The sequence below is a fragment of the Xenopus laevis genome, chromosome 7L (genome assembly GCF_017654675.1).
Source record: "Xenopus laevis strain J_2021 chromosome 7L, Xenopus_laevis_v10.1, whole genome shotgun sequence".
NCBI classification, from domain to species: domain Eukaryota; kingdom Metazoa; phylum Chordata; class Amphibia; order Anura; family Pipidae; genus Xenopus; species Xenopus laevis.
The window spans coordinates 132907198-132929943 of NC_054383.1; the positions used below are offsets into that span (position 1 = coordinate 132907198).

The window sequence follows — 22746 nt, forward strand, 5'->3', positions numbered from 1 at the left end:
ATATATATATATATATATATATATATATATCTACTGACCTCTGAGTATCACTTGTGTATTATAAGGAATAATATACCCCCTACTGTAAATGATAAGGATATTAGAAGTCACTGAGGGGTTGTTCTGTGACCATATAAAGACACAAGGCTGCAGGCTGAGTTATGCAGGGAACTCTGAGTATCACTCATGTATTATAAGCGATAATGTACCCCCTACTGTAAATGATAAGGATATTAGAAGTCACTGAGGGGTTGTTCTGTGACCATATAAAGTCACAAGGCTGCAGGCTGAGTTATACAAGGAACTCTGAGTATCACTCATGTATTATAAGGGATAATGTTTTCATGCCAGATTTCATTATCGCGGCAGAAGCATAATGTCCAAGGCTACAGTGATCCCAAGATCTACTTTTATTGAACAGAACTAACATTGTGAGAAAATCTTGTGTAAAAGAGGGAATTGTATTATGGGCAATTGTGTGCTGTCCGTGTCTCTTCAATCAGTGTAATAAGGGACAGCTACTGGTTCTGATGAGCCAATTACCCCACAGCAAGGATCATATTTTGAGAATCATTCAAAGAAATCTATGTTAATTGTGGTGGAAATTGATCATAATTAAGGAAACTGGAAAAAGTGTTATGCTTAATAAATTACCTGTGACAAATCCCCCTTCCTTTATGCTAAATCCAGATCTAAACAAATAGATTGGTTTGTCTTTAATTCGAACACAGAATTGGGCACAGATATATACATATATCAAATTAAACAGTCCATGTGTTTAAGATAAGGCCTTTACATATATTTTTTAATAGTACTGTATGTATTATAAGTTAATGACAATATGAATACTACAGTCAGTCCCTATGGTTGGACTGAGGCACTGCGCTCACACACAAACCAAGGGCACACATACTTGCTAGCTACCATCAGCCAATGAATGGCCAGACCTGTGTCTGTTCCTCCCACACTTCCTGTAACAGTTAGAAGCTCCATTTTGTCCTGTTAGGTGTTAGTGAGGGAGCAGCTCAACAGCACAAAATGGCTGCTCAAGGGAAAAATGTGACAGGGGAATAGTTGCTGTATATAACAATTTGATAAGATTCTTCAGTTGTTTATTACAATATAAATTGTCTGTCATAAGTTCAGTTTTCCAGTTATAAAAATGATTCCCACTGTGATAATGAAATAAACAAATAATACAAACAAGAAAAAGTATTACAAATATTTAATATAAGGCACTACAGGTTTTCATAATGTTAGTCATGAATGCAGCCGTCAAACTTATACCAATATTTAAAGCAACAGTGTTTAATTGGCAACACATTTTTTTTGGCACTTAAAATAAATTGTAATATATGGGCCCCTAACCTCCATAATAAAGCATGGGCAGGGCTCTGCCAGCAAGGGTTTCTGGGCAGCCTCATAGGCAGAGCCTTTCCCAAACTTCAGTGGTGATGGTGATTAGGGGAATGTTCTGTGCAATAGCACCACAGCCTGACATATACTTCTTTTAGCTTTTATCATATTTATATATTATCTCAAATTGATATGGATCCATTCCATTGATTATTATTTACAGCAACTTTAAAGATTAAAAAAGGAGATAGTGTATCAAAAGTGCACCAATGTGACCTTAAAAAGGGCTCTTCTTTGGAAAACAGAATGTCCAATTTACACCCAGTTTACTCAAGACATTTACATCCAGTTAATGCAGGAATCCCCACCCTTGTGTGGCCTGTCGAGAGGTGTGATCTTGCGACAAAACACTCTATATGGCGGTGACATTTTACACAGACGTAGGGGACGTTAGCCATTGAGTGGGCCCCTTTGCCACGGTAAACCTAAAATTATATATTTCTAAAGTGTATTTTAGTAGTAACTGGCAAATGTAGTGCCTATTGGGCAATTAGGGATTTTGTCTGCAGCTCCCTCACATCCCATGATTAACTCACTGGCACTCAGAGCAGGTTGCAGTGGGCCACATTTATAGTGTAGGGAAATGGGCAAAATGGTGGCACACAGGCTTAGTCAATTCTTGTAGAATCCACAAGTCAAGAACTGAGTGGAAAGGTTCAGCAAAACCCCCCATTTTAGTAACCTTATAATAAAATCCTTTCTAAGAGAGACTGCAATAGGGTTCAGAGCGTAGCTCAGGTGCATGAATGCTCCTGTAACACCAGCATATGGCATTTGAATAAAATACAATATATATATATATATATATATATATACATACATATAGAGTGTCTTTATGACTTTGGCTATCTGTAGACTGGATACTTTGGTGCAATTTTCTTCTTGTTCCTCTGCAGGTGAGAGAGTTGCACAGGGGAATCACTCAGGTTCCAAGCAGAGGCCACACCACAGAACTATTAAAAATCAAAGCAAAGGCAGTTAGATGTATATATATATATATATATCTACTGATCGTTTGTTTGTAACTCAATCATCACTACCGTATCCCACAAATATAACTGTCGGAAGTCAATTTAAGCCAAAGGCCTTTGTTTCAAACACATGTATGCTTTAGCAGTGGAGGGTCTGACCCAAAACCCATGGGTCCAGCCAACAATTTTACTTTTTGAATGGGTTGCAGCCCAGGAACATTCTCGTTCATGCTGTTAATATTAATTAATAAATAATCGCCCTGCCACTCTCTGAGATATCTCCTTGGTTCAACCCACTTTGCTGCATTTAATTTATATACAGTAACTCTGCAGGCCCCACTCTGCTTCCTCCAGTGACACCAGAGATGGGTGGGTTGGGTGCTACTATATAGATAATTGCAGAGCATTTGGTCCCCCATGGACCAAACATAGTGAGAGAGAAATAAAAAAAAATACATAGGCTTAAAGGGCATGTAAAGGCAAAAAAAACCCCAATTTTTACTTTCTTTAATGAAAAAGAAACCTATCTCCATTATACTTTAATTAAAAAATGTGTACCGTTTTTATAAGAAACCTGACTATTTGCAGTGAAATTCTCCTTTCATTTACTGCTGTGGATAGGAAATGTCAGACGGTCCCTAACTGCTCTGCAGGGAAACAATCAAACTTATGAACAGCAGGGGGAGCCCCCTGCCTTACTTCCCAGCCATGCAGAACTCAAGCAGCTTTGTTTGTTTCCCTGTAGAGCAGTCGGCAACTGTGTAGAGATTTGCATTGGATTTTATTTTTGCCTTTACATCCCCTTTCCAACTCCAGCTGCAGGGACAAAGATCATGGAGCCAGATTTAAACAGATAAACTGGGATTCTATTTGGAGGCTTATTTTGCTGCAGCCACTGGTTCTGCAGAGTTGGAGAAAGTTTGTATTAAACAATACAAAAACTATAAAATCCACATTAGATTACATGACAACACAGGACCCAGTGCAGTCTGTATATTCTGATTATTAATCAGTCTTGCTGTATCGGCTTCTGGCAGATATTATTTGACTTGTGCTGTTTTGATCCCTAAGCTTAGCCCAGACCGCACTGAGCATGTGCACAGTCTTGGTCTTGCAAAGATGTTTAGCAAAGTTACAAGATGGTGACCCCCTGTGGCCAACTTTGAAAGCATAAATCATTTGTTTAATTAGGCTTGTGGTGCAGTAATTTCATGTTTATGTTTAGTATACAAAATACAGCATTTCTAGCCTTATTCTATTTTACACTTTACTTCCCCTTTAAAGGGTAATTCTCACCCACTTCCTCTGACCGCATTAGACTCACTGGCAGAAATGAAATTGTTTCCTTGGTGCTGAGTTGAAGAGCTGTGCAGTGGTATTGCTGGCCACTGTGTTTAGCTGCTTAAAAGAGTTGTTCACCTTTAAATTAACTTTAAGGGGCAGATTTCTCAAGGGTCAAATTTCAATGTGCAAAAAACTTCGAAATTCAACCATCGAATAGGGTAGCTTTGACATTCGAAGTTGAAGGATTTTTAAAATTGTACGGTCGTATGATTAACGATTCGAACGATTTAATCGTACGATTTTACCAAAAATCCTTTGATTTCTCAAAACTTGCCCAAACACACAAGATAGGTTATAGGAGGTCCCCCATAGGCTAAACAGCAATTAGGCAGGTTTAAATGGTGAAGTGTCGAAGTCAAACTTCTTTAAAGAGACAGTACTTTGATTTTCGAAGTTTCTCACTTCGAATCAAAGTCGAATTTGGTCTATTCGATGGTCGAAATATCCAAAAATTACTTCGAAAATCGAAGTTTTTGAAATTCGAAAATTCACTTCGACCCTTAGTAAATGTGCCCCCAGGTATGATGTAGAGAGTGATATTCTGAGACAATTTGCAATTGGTCTTCATGTTTTGAGTAAATTAGGTTTTTATTCAGCAGCTCTCCAGTTTGCAATTTCAACAATCTGGTTGGTGGGGTCCAAGTTACCTTAGCAACCATGCATTGATTTAAATAATAAAATGGAATATGAATAGGAGAGGCTTGAACAAAAAGATGAGTGATAAAAAGTAGCAATAACAATAAATTTGTAGCCTTACAGAGTATTTTTTTTAGATGGGGGATTTGAAAGCTGGAAAGAGTCAGAAGAAGAAGACCAATAATTCAAAAACTATAAAAAAAGAAAAAATGAAGGTCAGTGGAAAAGTTGCTTAGAATTAGCCATTCAATAACATACTAAAACTTAAAGGTAAACCACCCCTTTAAGTCTTACTGCCACCATATTGCCCAACTGCTGCCATCTTTCCTTACATCTGATCCCCATTTGAAAGCTGGGAAGAGTCAGAAGAAGAAGGAGGTTAATAATTCAAAAACTATAAAAAAGAAAAAATGAAGGTCAATTGAAAAGTTGCTTAGAATTAGCCCTATACTAATATACTAAAAGTTAACTTAAAGGTGAACCATCCCTTTAGATTTTGGTCCAGGAAATGATTGTCAACCAGGAGTATGCCCAGTGTTCCTGGCCCATTGTGCAACCATTGTGGTTCTTGCAGTGACGATAATGAGGTTGTGAAGGAGACAGGGGAAGGGTGAGCAGGTAAAAAAAACAAGTGGTTAAATCCAATTTGACCTGTGGCCAGGGCCCCCCCCCACATTATAAGAACATTGGTGGCCAGGGCCCCCCTTAAACGGATTAAAAAAAAAACTTGCACTCCCAGGAGTTTAAAAAAAAAATTGGTGCCCAGGGCCCCACCACACAACAGGGATCACAAAGGGTTACCTTTAGGGGGGGCCCTGCCATGTTGCACTTACTTCATTAGTGTGGCCCACCTGCTGTCAGGGAGCTGCCAACCTCAGAAGGGAGGAGGGGAGCACAGGTGCATTTTCTTCCCTTATTGGTCACAGAATTTCAAGTCCCGGTAAAGCTGCATGGTGATTGGATGAGCTGGAGGGGAAGTTCAAACCTCAGCTATCCAATCCCTGAGCAGCTCAGCCGGGACTTAAACTCAGTGACCAATAAGGGGAAGTAATGGACAGAAGATACCTCCCCCTGTGCTCCTGCTCTGCCTTCCCGAAGTCTGCAGCTCTCAGAAAGCAGGGGGCCCGGCTAATCAAGAAAGTGCGGCATGGTTGGGCCCCCTACAACTCTCCCCACTGTCCCCCCCTGATGGCTGTCCTGGTGACAGATACAGAATTCACAGCTCAAAGCGTTCAGGCAGCACGATGACTGTTTAGTCTGTATAGAAGATCCTCTCAGTTACTTACCATGTTCTCACAGAGACCAGTCTATAGTCTTCTACTAGACAGTCCTGAAAGAGAAGATCGGGCAGCATAAGGAACCACTGATGTTCTGTACAATATTTAGTCAGGTCTTCTCCTCCCTTCACTACTCCATGGAATGGTCCATTGCCAGTTACTAGACTCCATGATGATTTAGTGTATCACTAAATCAAGTTAAATGTGGCCATTTGTGATTGGTCACTGGTTTATGTACATGCAAAAATAACCTCAAATTGTATAAAAGATGTTAATTAAAGGGAAAGTGTCACTTTATTTCTCCAAAGCAATTGCTTGGAATCTCAGTAAAGGAATGATTTTCAGTAGTCATGAGATAATTATGTCCTGTTTCACTTCGCAGAAAAATTTGCAAAACTGTGAAAGTATTCGTGAAACAGCAATAATTTTGCGAAACGCATTGAAGTCAATGGGTGTTTTTCCGTGCGACAATTTTTACACGTGCGACAATTATTCTCGCTCCAAATGCATTGAAGTCATAGGGATTCTTTTCTCATGGCGACTTTTTTTGTCCTAATGCATTAAAGTCAATGGGCGTTTTTCTTATGGCGACTTTTTTGTCCTAATGCATTAAAGTCAATGGGTGTTTTTCTTATGGCGACTTTTTTTGTCCTAATACATTAAAGTCAATGGGCGTTTTTCTTATGGCGACTTTTTTTGTCCTAATGCATGAAAGTCAATGGGCGTTTTTCTTATGGTGACTTTTTTGTCCAAATGCATTAAAGGGACACTGTCATGGGAAAATTATTTTTTTTCAAAATGAATCAGTTAATAGTGCTGCTCCAGCAGAATTCTGCACTGAAATCCATTTCTCAAAATAGCAAACATTTGTTTTTATATTCAATTTTGAAATCTGACATGAGGCTACAAATTTTGTCAATTTCCCAGCTGCCCCTGGTCATGTGACTTGTGCCTGCACTTTAGGAGAGAAATGCTTTCTGGCAGGCTGCTGTTTTTCCTTCTCAATGTAACTGAATGTGTCTCAGTGAGACATGGGTTTTTACTATTAAGTGCTGTTCTTAGATCTACCAGGCAGCTGTTATCTTGTGTGAGGGAGCTGTTATTTGGTTACCTTCCCATTGTTCTTTTATTTGGCTGCTGGGGGGAAAAAGGGAGGGGTGACATCACTCTAACTTGCAGTACAGCAGTAAAGAGATAAAAGTTTATCAGAGCACAAGTCACATGACTTGGGGCAGCTGGGTAATTGAGAATATGTCTAGCCCCCTGTCAGATTTCAAAATTGAATATAAAAAAATCTGTTTGCTCTTTTGAGAAATGGATTCCAGTGCAGAATTCTGCTGGAGCAGCACTATTAACTGATGAGTTTTGGAGAAAATTTTTTTTTTCCCATGACAGTATCCCTTTAAAGTCAATCTGCGTTTTTTCTAATGGGCAAAATTCAGAATTTTGCTGCGAATCCATGGCTGGCGAAAAAATGTGCTCATCACGAATTGTCAGTAAATGGGCCAGAAGTTTAGAACAGGCCAGGAAACCAGATTATTTGGTCTGTGTTTTCCTCATCAACACAAAAATGTACCGATTTTTAGAAATTGAACGATTTCATAGAGCTGGCTTTCATGTAAGTAATTCCAGTCCGGTCACTGAATAGTACTTACGTCTTATCGATGCCCGGAGGGTTCCCTCTTCTTCAAGTGGCTCCCCTGTCCTAGGGAACAAAACAAAGACAATGCTTTACCCTTACAGCAGCAAAGCAGAAATACACCAAAGTCATTATTTTATGTTTAACTATTATTTATACTCATAGTAGCTCTTCTGATGAATTCTATCAAGAACCTTCCATTGACCTGTTGGGGACTGTTTTACTGGTAGTAGGGCAAAAAAGACTTTGGGGAGCCCCATTATATAAATCCCTTGTTGGGTTACAACTTCAAGGTATCATGAATTCTGGGAGTTGCACTTCAAATCACTAAAAAAGCTGCATGGTGGCAAACCCTAATATTAAAGGTGTTATTCACTTTTGAGTTAACTGTTAGTATGATGTAGAGAGTGATATTCTGAGACAATTTGCAATGGGTTTTCATTTTTTTTATTTTTTGTTTTATTAACTTTTTATTCAGTTCCTCTCCTATTTATATTCCAGTCTCTTAGGGTGGTGGCAGCTCTCCTGTCTGCAATTTCAGCCATCTGGTTACTAGGGTCCAAATTATCCTAGCAACTGCATTGATATGAATAAGGGTGGTGGAGATTAGTTGCCCAGCAAGAAATCGGTTCTTCTTCAACTAATCTCTCCGAACTGCCTTCCCGCCGGCTAGAATGTAAATCGCTGGTGCGATAGCGCTCGGAATGCTTTAGTTTACGAAGTCAATCGAAATTTCGGGCGACTTCGGAAAAACAAAGTGTTCCGAATGCCATTCCGCCAGTGATTTACATTCTAGCCGGTGGGAAGGCAGTTCGGGGAGATTAGTCGCCTGATAAAGAAGCGATTTGTCGCTGGGCAATTAATCTCCCCCAAATAGCAGAGTGTGCCACCACCCTTATTCATATCAATGCAGTTGCTAGGATAATTTGGACCCTAGCAACCAGATGGCTGAAATTGCAGACAGGACAGCTGCCACCACCCTAAGAGACTGGAATATGAATAGGAGAGGAACTGAATAAAAAGATGGGCAATAAAAAGAAGCAATAACAATAAATGTGTAGCCTTACAGATCATGTGTTTTTTTAGATGTGGTCAGTAACCCCCATTTGAAAGCTGGAAAGAGTCAGAAGAAGAAGACAAATAATTAAAAAAATTATAAAAATGAAAAAATGAAGGCCATTTGAAAAGTTGCTTAGAATCAGCCATTCTATAACATACTAAAAGTTCACTTAAAGGTGAACCACCCCCTTTAAGTCTACTGCCACCATATTGCCTTACTGCCGCCATCTTTCCCTATCCTCACAATCTCTGTCTGACTTTCTATGCCATTACTCTTCCTTTGCACAACTGCTTCTTTGCAAGGCCCAGCTTCTAGATTCACAGGAAAGGATCTCATCCAAGAGTCCCAAATATTCCTTGAACTGTACAGAACATACATAGCTATTATGCCTCACCATCAGCTTTAAGATGACGATGCAAAAACACAACCGGCTAATTCAGTGTGTTTATTTTCAACTGATTTTATCTGTCTTTGGAGTCCCCTGCTCAAGATGAAGGTTTTCATACATAGGCATTGGCATAGGGACTTTATCTTGCTGTAATACAGGGAAAATGTATTTTTAAAAGTGAGTTTATGTTTTACCTTTGATGCTGGTTGAATTTACAGCGACATTTTCTGCCTGTAAATGGAAAATAAAATATGTATATATAGTTACTGTACTTACATTGAAGTGTAGTTAGTGTACACTGGGGTGTAGTCAGGGGTGATCCTGGCCCCTCCGCCGCCTGAGGCAGCAGCAGTTGCTGCTGCCCCCCCTACCCCAGAAATTCGCTCTTAAAGTACCAGGAGCAGCATTTTTGCTGCCCCTGGTACCTAGTGGGGCACTGCTGCCTGAGGCGACAGCCTCAACTTGCCTCATTGGCGGAGCACCCCTGGGTGTAGTTATTGTACAAAGACATTGTTAGCTGTTCTAGTGTGGAAACTATATCTCCTCAAGAAACATTTGGGATTTTAAGGGTAAGGCCACACTAAGCGATAGCGCGGCGATTTGACTCGCCGCGACTATTCGCCGCGACTTTTAATCCTCAATCGCTGGCGAACCTGTGGCGCTGGCGTCTATGGGGAATCGCTGCGTAAAAACACACGCGGCGATCTTTTTTCTATTGTCGCTCGAAATCGCCTCGCTAGGTTCACAGACGACATCTTCTTCCATGCGACCTTCTTCTTGCTGTGAACGGTGCATGCGCAGTAGGATCAGTTCGCCGGTACGATCTACTGCGCATGCGCGTGACTTTTGGCGCATGCGCAGTAGATCCGTACCGGCGAAATGCTCCTACTGCGCATGCGCCAAAACGCCGTTCACAGCAGGAAGAAGATGTCGTCAGTGAACTCCCTGGACTGGACCTGTGCAGAAGGGTAAGTAACAAGTTAGGGGCATTTGCCCAGCGGGACGGGTAGGCCAGGGGGGAGGAGGGAGGGGGGGCAACAAACGGGAGGGGGGGGTGGGGGCTTTGCGCCGACTAGGTTTCCTTCCCCTTTAAGTAAAGACCATCTGGAGAGCAGGACAGAGTCCAAAGGAGCATGGAGAGGAACAGGGGTTATGAGTCTCTGTCCTGCTGATATTACCTTGGTTCTCTGCCACATAGAAGCCAGCATTTAGTTATCTCGGGATACTATAACAATATGGCACTTACTTAGAATGATAAGGATCCCCAGGATAAAGAGAACTCCAGCAAACACAAGGCCGCCAATCCGGAGAGTGTGGTAATCTGGGATTGAGAAGAAAGGTTTTATTAGTATTAGTGTAGCAACCCATTGCCCAATTACACTTTGTCTTCCTGCTGCAGATACACCAACTTCACCCTAGTCTTTTCACTGCTTATTAAAGTTGGCCATAGACGCAGTGTTGGACTGGCCCACCGGGGTACCAGGAAAACTCCCGGTGGGCCCAGGTGTCAGTGGTCCCTCATGCTGCTAAACATTGGCCTATTTCATGCTCATTCTCTATTTCTATGAGAACAAAGAGGCTTAATAACTGAAATAATAAATTATAGTATGTAATATAAAGATACTAGAAGAATAGAGGTTGAATTAGGAGAAAAAGCAATTCTGAGAGTGGGCCTGGATTTTAGGTTTTTTGGTGGCCCCCTGGTGTCCCAGTCCGACACTGCATAGACGCACCGATAATATCGTAAGAAATGTTTTTGTACGATATTTGATGCATGTACGGCAGGAGATGAGCCGAACGATATCGCCATAAGACTTGGATATCAGTCGGCTCTTCAATCGCCTTTGAATATTGCCCTTTGTTAGTGCTGAATAGTCAGATACAGGTAGAATTCTATTATTTCCATATGAATATCTGACGATTCAGCTCTACACACGTGTATTGAAACAAACAATCTTTCTTGGAAACATCTTTTTCAGGAAAGATCGTAATTATAACGTGTATGGTCACCTTTACAGTACTACATCATTTGATTTCAATATTTCCTATCAGGAAAGCTACAAGTAGGATGACGTTTGCAGTTGGAAGCAAGGAAACCAGTCTTTATACAACTACAATGGCCCTAGCCACAATGGGTCTATTTCATACAGATTCATTTCCCTCTGACTTGGTCATGCACCGGACACAGTGGTCACAATAATGGAATTATGAGATTCAGACTCCACCCAAGCATTTGGGTACAGATCCAACAGTAAAAAACACAAAATCATACTTTGAGTCAACACACAGGACTACACCACATGGTTCCTCTCATCCTAACTCCTAGATTGCCCAGCTAAACACAAATAAAATGTTGCTTGGGATATTTAAAGGAGACATATCGCATAACTAAAACCCCTCAGCTCTTATTAATAATAATTATAATAATGAATAATAATGAATATTAATGAATTCATATTATCTTTAAAATTCCTTATATTTACAAATTCCTATAGATCTGCTATGGCTCCTTCAAATGAGGGTTGGGAGTGTCCTAACGTTCCCTGCCAGAAGTACAGTAGTAGGAGGCACAGCCAATCACAAAAGCAAAGACAGGACTCAGTTCCCTATCAGGTTAGCTTAGCTGCTGCTGATTGGTTCCTATCCTACAGAGCCGCCGGCTCCTCTGCACAGCCTGGGAAAGGAGGCAGCAGAAAGTAGAACAGATGGGCAGGACTAGTAGGGTTTTTGCAGAAATTTTCAATAAATCAACACGAAACATTACTTTTTTTAAGCACATTCCTTTTATATTTATAAGGGTTTAATTCACTGGCACAATATGTCTCCTTTAAGCCAGTTATTATATTCTACAAAACAGATATTTGTAATTTACTATATTGAGTCTTACCATAATGAAAAGGGTCTTTTTCTGCTTGTTTATTCTCAGTTTCAGAGTCTAAAAAAAAAGAGATAATGTTTATAGTGTTCTTTGTTAGGCAGAGAAGAGGATTGTACTGTTTAATACACAAGACATTTTGCTCTGTTTGATACAGAAGACATTTCTGTACAAAAGCATTGCCATTATGGGTGTCAGCCCTCTAACCTCTGGATCTAACATCCGCCATCTTGCTAGTGGCAGACGCAGGCCCATTATTATATGGGGGGACAGTGACACTGACAGAGCTGTTAAAATACAACAAAATGTATATCATTCCCTCTAACACCAGGCTATGGTTTGAACTGCACAAAAAACTGAAGCTGTTTTGCTCAGATATTTGGGACATTAAGCAAAATTACAGATAAATAAATCCTCTTTGTGTCATTATAGGATGGATGTTTTCTAAAATCAGGGTTCAAAAGTCAAAATAGAATTCATCCAGTAAACACACACACACACAGGGCGAGACTAGAGGCCTTGCCATTATCTCAGCTCTCTAATGCTTGTTGATGAAGATCTCAGTGGCACCTTCCGGCCATAGTGGGAATATTGAATAAAATGAATGGCAGGGTGGGGCAGGTCTGGGTTCCAGACTTTTGTTTCCGAGCTGTTGGCAGCCCCAAGGCATTAATCTCTCTGGCAGGGAACTTCACCTTATTTGGGAAGATCTGTTTTCATACAGCAAAGCTCCTGTAATCTGCAGAAGATGGGAGTGAGTGATGCTGGCACTTTAGTTCAGTGACAGTTACAGAGACACAAAGTTGTGTTTAATAGTGCTGTGGCTGCACTTTGTGTGCCCCCCCCCATTATATATGAGACCTTTCAGCAGTGGACAGCTGTAATGAGTGGACAGAAATCTGGGTGCCTGGCAGTGTGGGCAGCTGGTAGACGTTCCATATTGGCAGCACCATTTCTACAGTTGTACTATCAAAGCAGCATGGCAGCTCCATATCAGTGTCTGACAGAGTCATTTATAGCCACTCTCTCTTCTAAGTATTGATTTCACTTGTATTTCCCTCTGGAAGGTCTGGTTCAATGTAGTGAGGTGGCTACACTGCATGGACACAGCTTTGGATGAGATCAAAAGGAACATGGTGGTGAGCACTTAAAACTTGACTTCCCACAACAAATATCTGCCCCTCTTCATAATTCCTTCTTCATCCCCAGAAATAAGGCGGAACTCGGTATCATAACATCATCACCAATGACTATATGACGACATCATTGAGATATATGGATCTGGTGGGGGTGGAGGGTGTCTTCTGGATTAAGCAAGATGTTAAGGTGTCTGTCCCTGAAGAAGTGTAATGGGTCATGCATTGCAAAAGAGCTGGGCTTTGAAATATATCAGAACAATTGGGTATTCAGTTCTTTAACCTTAAACAAGCACTGGATATCTGAGCCCCAAAGACAGAATTGATCCATGAACCTAGTGCATTTAGACATGTGACATGTTGCCTGGGGCCACTAGTAGACCAGAACTTCTGTTGCTTCCCCTTTAGGAAACCTAGTCCTATAGGCAGGCCATTATCTGTTCCTGTTAGAGCTGTAGTTCTCTCCTTGGTATCACAGGGTTAATGACTTATCATTGTGATCAATACCTGAGGTCAAAAGAGGATACAGAATTGCTGAGTGTGGACCTGTGCATCCCTACTGGGACTACAAACCCCCATTGCACTGATACAGCTTTTCCCAGTAGCCCCTGCCCACTTCTGTCCCTGACTGTTATCAGCTGGACACGTGACTCAGCATCCTACACATTGCTCTAACACACATGTCAATACAGGGGTTCTATGTAATATGTCAGCAGCATACCAAGGATAATAAGGGAGGCCATTGGCCTGGTGTAGAGTACACCATGCAGCGATCCCATTATGCACATCATTTCTTTGGACCAAACAAATTTCATGGAGTTGAAGTTTGCTACTCAGTGCCCAAAAGAAACTAATATTTATGGTGTTCCTTGTACTTTAGACAATGTTCTTGCATCCGGATTTGGGTTTTTTGCAATTAAGTTTGTTCCAGATAGGATGGTTTAGAAGCTCAATCAATGAGGAACCCAAGGTTACTGCAATAAACACAATGAGCCTGAAGCCTTGAAGATTCCCAAAATTATCAAATGACGCTGGTGGAGACGTAAAACAAGGCAATTAAGCAGTCAAGAAATGCCCTCTCCTAAACAACCACTTCTCAACATAGGCCCACCCCAGCCCAAGGCCGAGAATAAACTTCATTTTACCATGAAGATTTAATATAAGCTTCCTCATACTGAAGTAAAAAACTTTCTAAATATAATCAATTAATAATTCTGTACCGTTTTTTAAATAATCAAGTTTATCGTCACTATCCCTCTCTCAGCATCTGTTTCTCTTCATTCTGTCTTCATGCAGCAGTTGGGTGTCAGATATTCACTGACAGTTAGAGCCAATATATCTTATAGGGGGGGCTCCTTTCCTAGCAGATGTATTAGAGCTCACTCAAATAACTGATTCCAGTACAAACACAATCTAACAAAATAACTGCCTTTTGCACAAATCCTGCATGTAGAGAGACATGATGTCCGGTGGTTTAATAGAGTGAACTCTAATGCATCTTCTAGGCAAAAGGAGCCCCCCTATAAGATATATTGGATCCAACTGTCAATAAATATCTGACACCCAACTCCTGTATAACGAGAGAATGAAGAGAAACAAATGCTGAGAGAGAGATAGTGGAGATAATTATTTCTTAAATGGTACAGAATTTTAATTATATTTAGAAAACTTCTTATTTCAGTATGCTGAAGCTTATATTAAATTTGAATTTTCACAATAGTTCCCCTTTAAGGACCTGCACCAACCCACCAACCCACCAGTTCACCAGCTATCAGTAGGACAGGAAACCAGGTCATGGAACCATAAAGGCAAATATTTCCTAAACTTGCAAACATAAAAGGCATAGCAAACATCTATTAATCCAGACCCCTAAAGGGATAGAGCCTAGACATATCAAAGATGGACAGCAATGCTCTAGAAAAACCTTCTCTTCCTAGAGTAGGTGCTGGGCAAGTACTACTTTTCCCCACTATGTTGTAGTATTCCCTGTGCTGCAAAAAGGCATTTGAGGTCAAGGAATTGGAATTTGAATCACTTTAATGGGAAGCAGCTTGGCTATATCACGTACAATGGATAACAAGAACCAGCTCTGGTACAAAGTATGGTGCCAATTTCCAGCAATTATAGAACTGCTAGAATAAGACCCATTATTGAGCTTGTGGGGGCCAGCAAGATGCATTTTTATGTCTTCTTACCTATAGTGACCCTGTTAAAGACTATATTCTAACATAATTGAAATATGGACATAAAATGCATCATTTCCCCTCCAGCAATCTGCTCCCATGAGTAGGACAGTGGTGGTGTCCATGGAAGTTCTCCTTCTATTCTGTAGCCACAGCAGTGGGCAGTATCATGATGTGATTGAAATGTATGGATGACTGGCTGGTGGGAACCAACCTACAAAGGCTGCAGATAACATCATTAGCAAAACAGGAATCAGTGGGCACAAGTGACATCAGAAGGTGAAATTGAGAATATGATGTACAATAATGGGATGAGAGAGGTCAGAATGAGTATGGGACAAGGAGCTGCTGCTTTTTCTCAGCAGGCAGATCTAAGGTGGGTTATAAATGGTCTGCTATACAATATTCCTGTGCTCATCCTCCCATTCCCTAAACAGATTCAACTCTAGTCACTAACCATAAAAGGGAACATTTATCAACATACCTTGCCGGTATATATCAAGACAGTGATGGCAGTTTAACAACCTGTGCTGGAAGTTAGCTTCTGTAATTCAGAGGGGTCACCATACCTTACAGTTCCTACTAATAACTCAGGGGTAAAAACTCAATATAGAAATTGGGATTATTTTTGCAGAACAAATGAAGCTTGGGCCGTCGCAGTAGTAAATTCCCTGAGGTCCCCTGGATTTGCTCAAGAGAAACTCATGAAACACTGGTAGCAATGTTTTGTAGATCTGTAGACCAAATGCAGGTTGGCAGGCTCTGGTTATCTCTAAACAGATGAGAGGAAAAACCAGAGATGCAAGTAGAGGTTTCTTCTGTTTGATTAAATTTGGATATCCTGATCAATATAGAATTCGATCTGTGGAGAGTGACCCGGCTGTTTAAAAGGAGATTCCAGGATGAGGGAGAAGGAAAGGCTGCGTTTTTCTCTGCTGGAGAAAGTATGTGAGCATCAGGGAGATCCAGTTTCTATATCCTGCATGTGTATACTTTGGCTACCCCAGGGTGTGTAACAAAAAACCCTGTTTTTCTTTTTTTAGACAGGGGATTATTGTATTTATATATTTTTTTATATGGCCTTAGGAGTGCACCCACAACCCCCCTCTTGTACCTGAAATGTAGCCGGAAGCTGTGGCTAAGCTTCATGTGGTTAGTGCACCCTCATACCCACCCCTTTGAATTAACGGTGGCCCTATGTCCTTGTTGCTTTTTATTAATCCTTGGTTTGGGCAGTTTCTCTCCCTTAAAAGCCACAAATGCTAGCGGCTGGGGAGGCTTTGGCCTTTTTATTACCAACGCCTGTGAGACACCCATTATATTTGTTGCACTTATCACTAGGTAACACTTGCACAGACCCACACACATTACACCTATCACACTCCACATTTAGCTTTTCTTTTTTCATCTCCCTCTAAATCTATACTCACACCTGTACTTATACTCACACACATACACACACAAGTGTGCACTTATATATACAACTTTACTTTTCCATCATTATAGTCTCTTCACATTCACATTTTTTTTTTTTTAAAAGGGCGTTGGTCTGGGCAGTCTCCCCTTTAAAAGCCGCATATGCAGGTGGCGGGGGAGGATCTAGTCCAGATTGAAACCAAGGTTTTAAATTTTGATCGCAGGTAAACAGGTTAGGGACCGCCGTATGGGGTTTACCTTGACGTGGTATGGTGGCTTACCAATTTTATGATCATAACTTTGTAACAAAAAACCCTGTTTTTCTTTTTTTAGACAGGGGATTATTGTATTTATATATTTTTTTATATGGCCTTAGGAGTGCACCCACAACCCCCCTCTTGTACCCCAGGGTGAGGACAGGTCTTGCTCGTGTACCTGCCAAGTGGGAGCTTCTACTATTTTCAAAGGGAAAGGTACCTTGGGGCAGGTAGTGCTACCTGGGGGCAGGTAGTGCTACCTGGGGGCATAAGAGCTCTTGGGGAAGGGACATTGAACTGACTGGATTTATTCTACATTTATCCACTCGGGGTGGAGTGTGGGACTGTGGCATTGAGAGACTGTGCCAGGGGTTGATAGTCCATACAGGTTTCCCAGAGTAAACTGATATCGTGTGATTTGCATTTACAGTTATTAAATATAATTTATATAATATAATTCTATAATTTACATAAAGTTTATATTTGTTTTATTACAAACTGTGTGTATTTTATTTTTCCTAGTGGAAGCCCCCTGAGGTGTGCTCCCACGTGTTCCCTAGGTGGAGGCACTGTGCTGTATATTCCAGTTCCCAGTACTTTTCATACGCCAAAGGGACTAAGGGCCCTGGATTGCCAAGGGTTAATTGCTATTTAAAGAGACAGTAACCAAATTAGGTTTATAATAACAAAAAGAGATACTGTGGTATCTGCCTACCTGCTTGCCCCGCCCCAGACCTGTTTCCTGACCCCAACCTACCTGGTTCATTCAGGTTCAAAAATGGCATTTTCCACCAGAGTGAGGGGGAATTCCTCAGATTAGGACCCCAGTTTAAATGGAGACTTAAACAGGGTAACTACTGGGTAACCTGCTGAGTCACTGGGGATTTTCTGCCCAAAACTGGACCACATTGTGGGAATTCTGCAGGTCCCTGTAGTACCGGACCTGATGCATGACTCTAGGTTGGTGATCGAATACAGGGTTGGTAATTACAAATGAATGTCTAAAACTGAATAAGGATTATTTAATTTTTGGTAGACTAGTAAAAAAGCAGTTGTATCAATGAAGGCCGGAAACCAATTGCAGGGGAAGAGGACTGAGCTGGGGATATCTTATTTTTGGAAATGTGATATCATTTGAGATAAAGGAACTCTGAGTATAAATAGGGGGAGGAGTTATTTCATGAATGGGATCATTATTTCTGATAATGGAAGGAGCATGAACCATTGGGGCGGGTCAGCGGAAATAGAATTATCTCTGTTTTAGAGAGGTTACAGTGTATAAAGTCAGAGGTCATTCATTCATTCTGGGATTTGAAATGGAGAGGAAATGGGAGAGGAAATGTAATTGGGGTATCAGTGGGGTCAGTGTGGAAGAGCAGAGGAGTTTATGATGTTTTTGAATGGTTTGGTGTATATAGAAAAGTGATTATGGGGAGGCCAGCAGCAAGAAAGATACAAAGCAGGGATAACTCCATTGGCACCAGGAAGGGTGTGGAAAGTCTCAATGATTAATTCTAAGGGCAGTTCTGTTCTCATTACTAATGAGGGCCACCATTCAAAATACTGGGCCTCCCAAGACCAATGTAGTAGGGCTTTTTATAAGCACCACCAGGGCTCATATTTTGGTTCGGGTACACCAACCCTAGCTGCCCCCACTACAGAAGCCTTGTTACTAAGACAAATACATGGGCTCCACCCAGGTCATACCACTCACCTACAGGATTGTATTAGAAATAATGCCTTCTTCTTGCCTTCTTCTCTTCTCCTTACTCATTCCCCCATTTCTGTGCCTTCTCCTATTCCCCAGTCTCCATGACTTCTCACATTTCTCCCATCTCTATTCCCTATTCCTCTCCTCCCAACATCTTACTTAATCCATGTGCCTTTTCCAATTTATTCCCTCGTCTGGATGCCCTGCCCCCTACACCCCAATCTTTCCAAGATGTCTTTGCGATTTCTGCCTCCACCCCAATATCTGTTCCCTTCACCCTCTTCCCCATCATTCAATGAATGGGTACTGTTTGCTAATTTACAACATATTGTATAGTTGTATCATGTATTTGCAGGGTTCTGATATTTTCGTTATACTCTGTGCTTTTCTCCATGAGTAACCGAGGCCAAGCCTTTTCCAAACCATAAAGCATTCTCTTGATTCCACCCACAATATTCCATCCAACCATAATATTTAGCACATACCGAGAGCTGCAGAGATGGCAATAGAGCAGAAGAAGACAAGCAGCGGAACCTCCATCACTGAGCTGTAGGGGGGTTAATGGAGAGAGAGAGATTTTAGGCACAAATACTGTATTGTTATTTTGCCAGAACTGTGAATGTCTCCAATTAATCAGACCCTCACATCAGAATAACCCCAAAAATGCCGAGATTCAAAGAAGAACATTCAGTACAGAGTTGAAAACCAGACTTTCATACTGCAGTATTTCCCAAAAATCCTCCCTGTTCAGTGGAATGGATGGTGCATGAAGCTCACAATGATATTCCCAGCAGCTGCCAAGTGAATGCACTCGGGGCTCAGAATCATGACCCCTTGGGGCCTCCATACACAAAGTGTTTGCGCCAAGCCCTTGCACAGTGTGATCTGGGATCTCAATAAGCAGCACCTTGTGCAGAAAGTCCTGCAGTCAGACCTTCTCCTTATTGTATTAACTGAAAATATGACTGGTTTGTGTTGCACCAAACAGTGCAGAACAGTGAAACAGAAAGTATTTTAATTCTACACCTGATCCAAACTCCTTTGTTCTTCAGCTTGGCTGTGAGAGAAGAAGAAGGCAGTCACTCTCACATTCTAGTACACAGTACAATGAACTGCTCCTTATCTGTAACACTGAGACACAGGCAGCAGCTGGGGGAGGGAGGACCTTGCTTATCTCAGTCTAAACTAACTCTCCTGGTAATATTAGAGGTAGGAGGAAATAACTAACCCCCAGGGTGCTTTTCAGTTCGGGAAGCCATGTATCTACTCTGTGCTCTTGTAGTGATAATCCTTCTCTATGAACAGACTGTGCTCTAGGCAAGGAATGCCCACGGTGCCACTCCCTTTATCTTGGGTCTATTTAAAGGAATTGTTCAATATAAAAATAAAAACTGGGTAAATAAATAAACTGTTCAAAATAAAAAATGTATCTAATATAGTTATTTAGGCAAAAATGTAATGTATAAAGGCTGGAGTGACTGGATGTGTAACATAATAGCCAGAACACTACTTCCTGCAACCCAATGTGGTCCTGGATCGTTGAAAAAATCAAACTTGACAGATCGATATCTGCCTGATTTTTGGTCTGATATCGATTGGGAGGACCCATCGGGAGCCCCCCACACATGGGCAGATAAGCTGCCGAATCAGTCTAAAGGACCGATATCGGCAGCTTTAATCTGCCAGTGTATGGCCAATTTAACTCCGAGTTAGAGAGCTGAAAAGCAAGTAGTGTTCTGGTTATTATGTTACATGGCCATACATGGAGAGATCTGTTCGTTTGGTGATGTCGCAAAACGAGCGGAACTCTCCCCAGTATGCCCACCTTGAGGTGGGCAATATCGGATCATAACAAAGGGGAACAGATCCGGCCGCGATACTATGGGATTTTTAGTCCTGTCCGATCGACATCTGGCCGACTTTCGGGGAAGCAGTCAGAGGGCCCCATACACGGGCCAATAAGATGCTGAGCTTTTTTCAGCCCGTGTATGGCCACCTTTAGACATCCAGTCACTCCAGCCTTTATTCATTACATGTTTGCCTAACTAACTATTTAAGATACATTTTGTTATTTTGCACGTGCTATCTATTTACCCAGTTTTTATTTTTATACTGAACTGTATAAGGCTTTAGTTACCCTTTATTTAGAAAAGCTATCATTAATACCGCTGTTGATGAAGCAATAACTTTATTGGCTCCATATTGAAGAAGAGGCACCTAAAATGTGACTGCAGACAAATATTAGCTGGAGTAGGTGTGAGGTCAGGCGGCAGTTATAGCAAGGGGAAAGTGGCAGTCACATCCCCTATGGAAGAGATGGAATTTACAGGCACATTGATAAAACAAAATACATGGAATTCCTACAGAGCCTTCTCCCAGCTTTGAATGTTCTCTCACTGAGAATAAGACCCCTAGAGCACCCTTACATCTTCACTTTAAAGGGGAAGTTTACCCTATACTATTATTATAGTGTAGAAAACAAGCTCTCTCTATTTGTATTTCTATGTTATCACTCTCAGGTTTGGAATTCAACTTTCAGTCTGCAGTAGCTAGTTGCAAATTCTCACTGGTCAACTGCTTAATAAAGGATAACTATTCCATTCCCTGATATAAACATTAAACTCAATTTAACAAGCAGAAGCCCAAACAGTTACATTTGATTATTTGCAACTGCGACACCCTTTTGTACTTTAAAAATTCATTGTGAAACCTCCTGCTGCTGCTGGACTACAAATTACAGTTATGGAAACCTGTTATCCAGCAAGTTACCAATTACAGAAAGGCCGTCTCCCATAGACTCCATTATAATCAAATAATCCCAACTTCATTTTATGTGTAAAAATAAAACAGTCGCTTGTACTTGATCCCAACTAAGATATAATTAATCCTTATTGGAGGCAAAACCAGCCTATTGGGTTTATTTAATGTTTATATGATTTTCTAGTAGACTTAAGATCTAAATTACAGAAAGATCCATTATCCGGAAACTCCCCAGTTGCAAGCATTCTGGATAACAGGTCCCTTACCTGTACAATATCCTAGATTAATCAAGAATAATAGCCATGCTAGATTATAAACTCTGCCCAGCAAATGACCCAGCTTTGGGGGGTCCTGCTATGGTATGAAAGTTGTAGTTCAGCAAGGTTTAGAAGGCTGTAACCATAAAACTAAAATCGACTTATTATAAATCTGAGAGAAGGATTGAATATGATGTGTCCTTAATCAGCTTCAGTTACTATGTACCCCCATGTCATATGGGAATGATGGGTCACATGGCCGGTCACATGGCACTTCATTAATACAGTATTATCCACAAATCAACTTTGCAATGTGCAGGAAACTCTCTGCCCTCACATGAATTATTTCTCTGCTTGTCTTTAGTATTTTGCTTATCTTACAGAATTATAGGCACTTTTTCGAAAACCATAAAAGTCAACAAAATGTTTCCAAAAAGTGTCATTTTGCTCTGTAAATTATCGTCTGAAAGTGAAGTCTGCATCGAGTGTGCAGATAACTGGGCGGAAAACAGCTGGTAAGTACATGAGAAAGCAAATACTGCTACAGATGGGCAGTATATACACATAACGGGTAAGAGACAGGCAGTATATATATATATTGGTAAGGCAGTATACAGTATATATATCTATATACACATAACGGGTAAGAGACGGGCAGTATACAGTATATATACATAACGGGTAAGGCAGTATACAAAATACAGTATATTTATATATATATATAAAGGTAAGGCAGTATACAATATACAGTATATATACATTACAGATGGACACTATATACAGACACAGCAGAGTTTAGGGATCTCACCAGGGGTCGTGGGACAGGAGGGTGTCGGAGGGGTGTCTCTCAGCAGTGAGCGGGCGCTTGGGTGAGTTTCCTGGGCTCGTCTGTTAGTCTGTCTGGGCACATTAGGAAACACCAAACTACTGACTCTGTTTACACTTTCTCTCTCAGTTCTCTCCCACCCACAGACCCTGGCACCCGCCCCCCCTTATCCTTAATCTCACTGCCTCCTCCCCATCTGTCTGAGTCCTGTTTCCCCTCCCAGCCAGTGGTCTCTTATCCCTCTCCCCTTCCTTCCCATTCCCCTCTCCTGGGCTCTGTGCCCTCACCCCCTTCTTCTACAACTTCATTTCCCTCACACCCCCAGATCCTGCCAAACTGTTTTGGCTTCAAAATGACCCCCCACTATATACACTGCTGCCCAGGCCACGGATACAGGCAGACTGGGGGGGGTCTGTTATTAAAGGCCCAGGCTTAAAGTTTTTTGGGGTGCTAATTATTTTAAGGGAGATCCAGTGTAAGAAAAGAATTAGCTTGTGTGGGCTAATGGCAGTGGGAAACACTATTAAAGGGGAAGTTGATCCTTTCATGAGCTTTCAGTGCTATTCAGAGAGAAGCTACTTCCCAGTTTGCCTT

The 22746-nt window shown here is 41.2% G+C and overlaps 2 protein-coding genes across 2 annotated transcripts in view; one reads left to right on the forward strand and one right to left on the reverse strand.

Moving 5' to 3' along the window:
• The window catches only part of lgi4.L (leucine-rich repeat LGI family member 4 L homeolog), a 66142-nt gene that overhangs the window by 8812 nt on the left and 34584 nt on the right, over positions 1-22746 (forward strand). The gene's annotated exons all lie outside the window — the stretch shown is intronic.
• Positions 694-22240, reverse strand: fxyd1.L (FXYD domain containing ion transport regulator 1 L homeolog). Its single transcript, NM_001092924.1, is given in 8 exon segments — positions 694-2369; positions 5654-5697; positions 7300-7349; positions 8926-8962; positions 9978-10052; positions 11619-11666; positions 18795-18856; positions 22135-22240. Coding segments are annotated over 6 exon segments (288 nt in total). The 5' UTR covers positions 18850-18856; positions 22135-22240; the 3' UTR covers positions 694-2369; positions 5654-5674.